Genomic DNA, 7,500 nt, shown 5'->3' on the forward strand with positions numbered 1-7,500 from the left:
TGATTCCAAATTTTCTAACTCTCCAGCTTCATAGTTTGTCATGTTATGCGGAACCTTAAACAGCTTCAGCCTACACTGGAGGAGAACAAGGGAGAAACTAGATGGCCCATTTGTGACGCTGACTCTTGGAAACCCAGGACATTTATGCTTGTTCAGAGCAGGTTACAGTGACGTTAGAGATGAATACATACAGCTACAGCAGTCCTACCTTGAAAACACATTGAATCAAACTCATTGGCAACAGTCACTAAACAGAAGTAAAAATTCGTAAACTAAAAACAATACTTTAGAATGACTCATGACAGATTACACACATAACCAACAATAAAGTCAGTTCCCAACCGAGCATAATTGAAAACACACAAAGACACAAACTCAACTATGTAAAATATTTTTTTTTCGTCTCTACCTTTCCTTCCTGCTGTAAATACGCCTACATACAGCCTGTGCCTAGGAGGAGTGACCTCTCTAATCCTTCAAACTACCGTCCTATAGTTTTACTTTTTGTCTAATTAAGGCTTTTGAGACAATCATTAACCGGAAGACTCTTAAGCAGCTGTGAACGACAGACTTTGATCGCCAGTATTGGGCGTTCAACTGGTGATCTTGCTTTTTTAACTGACTCTTGGTCATTCTCTCTTAGCCGTTTCGGAAACTTTAGCTGTTGCCTTAGACATCTCGGAAGTTTTTGACAGAGTCTGGCAAAAATCTTTGTTTTCCAAACTATCCTCCTTCGGTTTCTATACCTCTCTCTGTACTTTTATCTCCAGTTTCCTTCTTGGCCGATCTATCTCTGCTGTGGTAGACGGTCACTGTTCTTCCCCTTAACCTACCAACAGTAGTGTTTCGCAGTTCTCTGTGCTATCTCAGACTCTCTTCCTGTTGTTCACTGATGATCTCTCCCAAACAAACTGTCCTATCCACTCTTACGCCGATGACTCTACTTTGCCTTACTCAATATTTTTTTGACAAAAGACCCTCCCAACAGGAACTACATGATTCTAGGCTGGAGGCTGCAGAACGTTTAACCTCAGACCTTACCATCATTTACGATTGGGGAAGGAAGAACTTGATGTCCTTCTACGCCTCTAGAACTCAATTTCTCCACCTATCAACTCGACACAATCTTCCCAACACCTATCCCCTATTCTTCGAAAACACTTAGCTGTCACATTCTACAATAAACATCCTCGGTCAATCCTTAACTTAATATCTCAACTGGAAACCTCCTATCTTCTCTCTTACTTAGTCAGCTTTCTCGAGGTTGGGCGTTCTGTATCGTCTCCGCCGGTTATTTCCCTCCTCCCAGACCCTCTCCATATACAGGGGCCTTGTCCGCCCTCGTATGGAGTATGCATCTCATTTGTGGGGAGGCTTTACACATACACCTCTCTTGGACAGAGTGGAGTCTAAAGTTATTCGTCTCATCAACTTCTCTCCTCTTACAGACAGTCTTCTGTCTCTTAAATTCCGCCGCCATTTTGCATTTCTTTATATTTTCTATCGATATTTTCATGCTGACTGCTCTTCTGAGCTTGCTAATTGCATGCCTCCCCCCCTTCCGTGGCCCCGCTGCACGCGACTTTCTACTGACTCATCCCAGTACTGTCCAAATCCCTTATGCAGGAGTTAACCAACATTTTCGTTCTTTCATACCTTACACTGGTGCTCTTTGGAACAGTCTTCTTCGTTTGTATTTCCTCCTGCCTAAGATTTGACCTCTTTCTAGAGGAGAGTATTGAGACACCTCTCCACCCGAAGTTGACTTCTCTTTTGGCCATTCATCTATACACTTTTATAAGGGCAACGATTAGCGTGCTTTTGTTTACTTAGTTTTTTATGCCCTTGAGCAACGGAACCACACCATTAATAAGTCGTTACAAAGGCAATCCCACCCCCTCATCAAGTTAAGCGACATACGAATTAATTGGCTCCCCGGCAATGGAACCCTTCAAATAAGTCAAAGAAAAGCCGAATGTCATCGTCTTCACCACACCAAGTCATAAAACAATGCACATCGACCCATAAAGCACGTACTCCACCAAACCACTACTCACCGAATCCCCGGTGGAGGTGGAGGAATGACACGGCACCGGAGGGAGGTGAAGTACATCCCGCCACGCCCATCCTCACCTCGTAGTCCAGCATGGTCCTCGCGTCAACGTAGTGTTGGCGAGTCTCCCCCGCCAACTTCTCCTTCAATTGCGCCAACTGTCCATACATATACATTTCACCATTTTTTTTCAAAGAATTTGAAAGTTCCCTATGAGGAAACATTTAAATATATAACAACATAAACACGATAAATATAACCATCACAATACAGAAAGTGATTTTGTTGTTGTACAGGTTACCTTTCTGTTTACGTCAAATGCCACAAAGTGAAACAGGGGTCCGAGGAGCTTGAAGAAGCTGAAATAAAACAATGTTTTAAATAATTTGACCTTTTGTATTCCAGGGACAATCGGGGATTTGCTTCATTATGCCAAAAGAGCTGTTAAATATCATCTATAACTACTATTACAACTACATCTTATATTGGTAATTCCGCTGCCTGCATCATTATTCTTCCTTCTGCTCCTCCTTCTGCTGCTCCTCCTACTCCTCCTCCTCCCTTTACCACTACTACTACTACTACTACTACTACTCCTACAAATAAATGATTGCTTTATTGATTGACTACTGCCATTACAATATTACAGCCACACATCCCGCCATTTACTTGCTCATCTCGGTGAAGGCGTTGACGTAGGCCTGCAGAGGCACCTCCCCGTTGGCTCCCGGAGTAAAGCCATCACGGAGCACCTCTAAGTCCACCACCATCTCCTTCCTATCTTCCTCTTTATCGTCCTTTTCCTCATTATCTTCGTTTTCCTTCCCCTCTGCTACCGCAACGCATTCCTTAGGCTCCATGCCCTGGAAGAGGGGGAGGGAGGGAGGGAGGAAACTAAGTAGATAGGTAGGTAGGAAGGTAGGTAGGTAGGTAGGTAGGGAGGTAGGTAGGTAGGTAGGTAGGGAGGGAGGGAGGGAGGTAGGTAGATAGGTAGGTAGGTAGGTAGGTAGGGAGGGAGGGAGGAAGGGAGCAAAGCCCGGGGATCCCTCCGGGTGAGTCTCCATGCGGGCCCCCTTCCCAACCCGAGAACCTCCCAGCAGAATCTATCGACATGCTCCAGTCACGAACTCCGTGGGCGTCCCCTTGGCCTCTTCCACTCAGGATTGTCTCTTACAGAAACAAACCGATGAGCAGGATCAGCTTCAGGGTAGCATGCCATGTGCCCGTATAGCCCGAGTTGGCGTTGACGGACTATGCAGGTAATTAATATATGTCGAATCAGGCTCACGGAATAGTCACTGGTGTGACACAAAGTCATTCCAGCGATATCCCATGATTCTGCGTAGACATTTATTACCAAAGGCATCAATCCGCCTCTCTAAGTCTCCATTTAGTGTTCATGTCTCACAACCAAAGAGTAAGACAGGTTCACAAGGGACTTGAAGATCCGGATCTTTGTCCTTCTGCACAGGTATCGACAACGCCATATACTCGTGTTGAGAGAGTCCATAACACCCTGAGCCAGGCCAATCCGCCGTAAGACTTCCTGGCCAGACTCACCGTTGTTATGAACTACGCTACCAAGATACGTGAAACTTTCTGAGATTTCAACGTCCTCGCCACACACATGAACACTCTTTACTGTTTCATCTAGCAAGCCTTCAAACAACTGTGCCTTGGTCTTGGCCCAGGAGACCAAAAGTCCCATGGGGTCGCCTCCTCGTGCAGTGACTCGAGAGCCATCACCAAAACCTCCAGCGACTCCGCCAAGATTACTGCATCATCGGCAAAAACAAGGTCAGTGACCCTGGTATTGCCAATAGATGCTCCGCAATGACTCTGGTCCACAACTCTGCCCAGTACCCAGTCCATACAAGTGTTGAAAAGCGATGGGGCAAGGACACAGCCCTACCTCACTTCCGCATTCACGGGAAAGAAGCTTGACAAGTCCCCCCACACTTCACAGCACTCTCTGTCCCAGAATACAGGCCAGTCAGCAAACCAATAGTCCTTGCAGGAATCCCACGGAGTCGCAGAAGATCACAGAGTGCCTCGCGATGCACTGAATCAAACGTTGCCGCCGGTGTACACCCTGATGACCATAGAAGCCACCGACCACAGCCGGTCAACTTCAAAATTTCTAAAAATATCGGGGATGCTCGCGGTCGAAAAATACTGGCGGCTGACCGGCGGTACACCGGCAGTCAACCGCCGGCAACCAGCGGCAAACCGGCGGCAGCCAGCGGTAGACCGCGAATTAGGGAGGAGTGGCATGCGATTAGGCGGCCGGACCCCATTAAACAACACCTGGTGCGACTCATTTCAGCACCTCCTGGAACATGTCCATGCACATTAGGTTTTTCTTCTCTGCATCCATGTTCTCATCCACGTTGCCCCACGTCTCTCTTTTTTATTCTTTTCAAACGTCAATTTCCCAGCAGGTAAACGAGCATCAACAAAATTTGGTCACTAACCACGTCAAATGTAAGAAGTTTAATCTCACGTTCACGAGAGCTGAGGAAAGCCGTGGCGAGATCAGACACATGAATGATCAAAAACACCTGGAGGGGCGTTTATTATACACACCCTTCCCACTGGGTGTGGCAGCGAACGTGTTTGATCGCCGACGTGCTGCAGGGCTGCCCGCGGTAAACCGGCGGCCTACCGTAGGCTGACCTGGTGCAGGCGCCGGTCAGAGAAATCGAAAAATATAATTTTATATGGTCGCCGGTTTACCGGCGGTAAGCCGCCGGTCTGCCTGCGGTACACCGGCGATAAATCGCAGGTGCACCGCCGGTCCCGGGAATATGGCCTATTTTGCCGGCAGTCAGGTCCCGACTGGCTGACCGGGAGTGATCAGGGACAATCGGGACCGTTTAGGCTGGGTTCACACATAGCCGACTTAGCGTCCCGTTCGGTCCCGACCTAGAAAATTTTGAGAACGGGATCAATCGTGGTCGACAACATCCCGTCTCACGCCGTCTTTGGCCTGAACGTGCCCCAGGGCGCCGGACCCCCGACTCACCCCGACTTAGGTCGGAGTCAGGCAGGGGTCTACCTGCGTCAGGCGTGGGTCAGCCGCTGGATATGTTGCACAAACAGTCCTACTTGACAGGCCAAGCGGCGGAAGGACCCAGGCGATACCCATCAAGGCGCTGCTTGACTGCAGGCGATGCGACGTTGCCACACGGGGCGCGCAATTTTCATGCTGTTGTCATCCCCTCTGACGCCGCTGGACGGGGCTCACCCTTGCCTGGCGGCATCTGACCCCGCCTGGCGGCGTTCTAATCCTATTCTATGCCGATCCCGACTGGCTTCTCGCCTGCCGCCGCTCGGTGGCGACCCCACGCGCTCGCCCACGTTTACCGCCGACCATGGCCACGATGCTACACGTTTTGCACCATTTTCACTAATAGGAACGGAACGGGACAGTACGGGACTCTTAAGTCGGCTATGTGTGTACCCAGTTTTACATGTCACTTTGGTGTGAAAGCACCGTGCCGCATGCCACATGCCACTTACCTCCTGTCATTTGCCACATTCCACTTTGGTGTGATAGCTCCGTTATTAAAGTTGGTGTACTGATACATTCATCAGAGGCATGTTTCAGACCTCAGTCACTCACCAATTTAGTAACTAGTCAACAGTTCCTTTTCACTAACCTAGCAACACCAACAACGAGAGAGAGAGAGATGGGGGTGGGTGGGCAATACACCCATAAAAAAATAATAAAAAATAAAAACTGTCCATCTACCACTGCAAGGCCAGCCGTGCAGTGGTGAATTTGTACCGGGTGTCAATTAGGGGTTGTGTACCTCTTCCCAGTATGTGTGTGTGTGTGTGTGTGTGTGTGTGTGTGTGTGTGTGTGTGTGTGTGTGTGTATGTGTGGTTACAGCCGTATACCGAGATCCATCACTTCTGAGCTCCGACCTCAGTCGGGGAGGGAACTGGTTAGCGACCGCGAGTGTACCACATGGTCAGACCATGGTGAAATACACACACACACACACACACACACACACACACACACACACACGCTGCCAGGCTTCACGGTCTGACGGCGGCGGTTCGAGCCGCTCAGGCCGGATTCTTTCCGTTGACTAGGAGTGGTTACTGTCCCCCCTTGAGCAAGGGGGATGGGGTGCGTGGTGTGTGCGGTCCTGGCAGTACCCATAGATCGACGACAAAGAGCACTTGCTCATGTCGGGAGGGTACCTGCTGGCGATTACGAGTCCAACACGTGATTAGGCCGTGGTGACCAATTACACACACACACGTGCGAGTCATTATAGTAAACAACAGTATGTATGTGCGACACTCAGTCAAGGAGAGAAAATTGTTTTACAGATTAAAAAAAGAACAAAGCTCGCCCGAAAACATTAGACTCTATAATGATGCCAGGCGACGAGTAAACAGTGTACGTACGTCAGGCAAAGCGTAGATATGAAGAAACTATTACAGCCAACTGTAAAAATAATCCGAAATCCTTCTTCAGTTACATAAACAACAGAAAGGCTATCAGAAGTGGAATTGGACCCTTAACAAACAGCGACGGTGCACTAGTGACTGACAGCCAACACGTTGCAAACCTATTAAACAATTACTTTTCCTCGGTGTTCAATACTGACAGTCCTCCCACCACTACCACCAACACCAGTACAAATGTAAATCCCGAGCATGCATTGCCTAACTTTGAAATAAAACCCGATGAAGTCCTTAAAGCCCTCCAATCACTTAAAACAAATAAAAGTTCTGGACCTGACAAAGTATATCCAACTCAGCTCAAAGAAACAAAGAGCGAAATACTCTCCTCCCTCACAACCGTATTCAATATGTCCTTGCGACAAGGCATCGTCCCTTCGGATTGGAAAAAGGCTGACGTGACACCGATTTTTAGGAAAGGAGACGAAAAAGTACCAGGTAATTACAGGCCCATTAGTCTAACCTCGGTTGTAGGTAAGCTACTTGAGGGTATAATTAGAGACAAAATTGTGAGTTACCTTGAAAGCCACTCATTAATTGGGGACTCACAACATGGCTTCCGAAACAAAAGATCCTGCCTATCAAACCTATTAACCTTTTATAACGACCTCTTCACTGTTTATGACGTAACCAAATCACTGAACGTAGTCTATCTTGATTTCCAGAAAGCGTTTGATAAAGTCCCACATCATAAATTACTTTACAAATTAAAGCAAATAGGTATTGACGGTCATGTAGACCAATGGATCGTGAATTGGTTGAGCAACAGACAACAAAGAGTAGTGATTGACGGATTTAACTCAGAGTGGGCGCCGGTCACTAGTGGCGTCCCTCAGGGCTCGGTTCTTGGCCCAGTGCTCTTCATTATTTACATCAACGACGTGGATGTTGGACTCAATAATCGCATTACTAAATTTGCAGACGACACAAGGATTGGTAACTCAGTTCTCACTGACGAAGACAG

The 7,500-nt window shown here is 47.8% G+C and overlaps 1 protein-coding gene across 5 annotated transcripts in view; it reads right to left on the reverse strand.

The window, feature by feature from the left end:
- The window catches only part of LOC126986845 (ceramide-1-phosphate transfer protein-like), an 11,295-nt gene that overhangs the window by 1,947 nt on the left and 1,848 nt on the right, over window positions 1–7,500 (reverse strand). For all 5 annotated transcript variants that reach the window (XR_007739991.1, XR_007739990.1, XR_007739989.1 and 2 more), the window contains exons 2-4: window positions 2,723–2,916; window positions 2,355–2,412; window positions 2,058–2,211 (exon numbers count right to left, since the gene is read on the reverse strand). Coding sequence is in view for 2 of the 5 variants with exons in the window: in XM_050843287.1 (XP_050699244.1) it covers window positions 2,058–2,211; window positions 2,355–2,412; window positions 2,723–2,913 (403 nt within the window). In the remaining 3 variants the exon portion in view is untranslated. The remainder of the gene's footprint in view (window positions 1–2,057; window positions 2,212–2,354; window positions 2,413–2,722; window positions 2,917–7,500) is intronic.

Source organism: Eriocheir sinensis, chromosome 63 (assembly GCF_024679095.1).
Source record: "Eriocheir sinensis breed Jianghai 21 chromosome 63, ASM2467909v1, whole genome shotgun sequence".
NCBI classification, from domain to species: Eukaryota; Metazoa; Arthropoda; class Malacostraca; order Decapoda; family Varunidae; genus Eriocheir; species Eriocheir sinensis.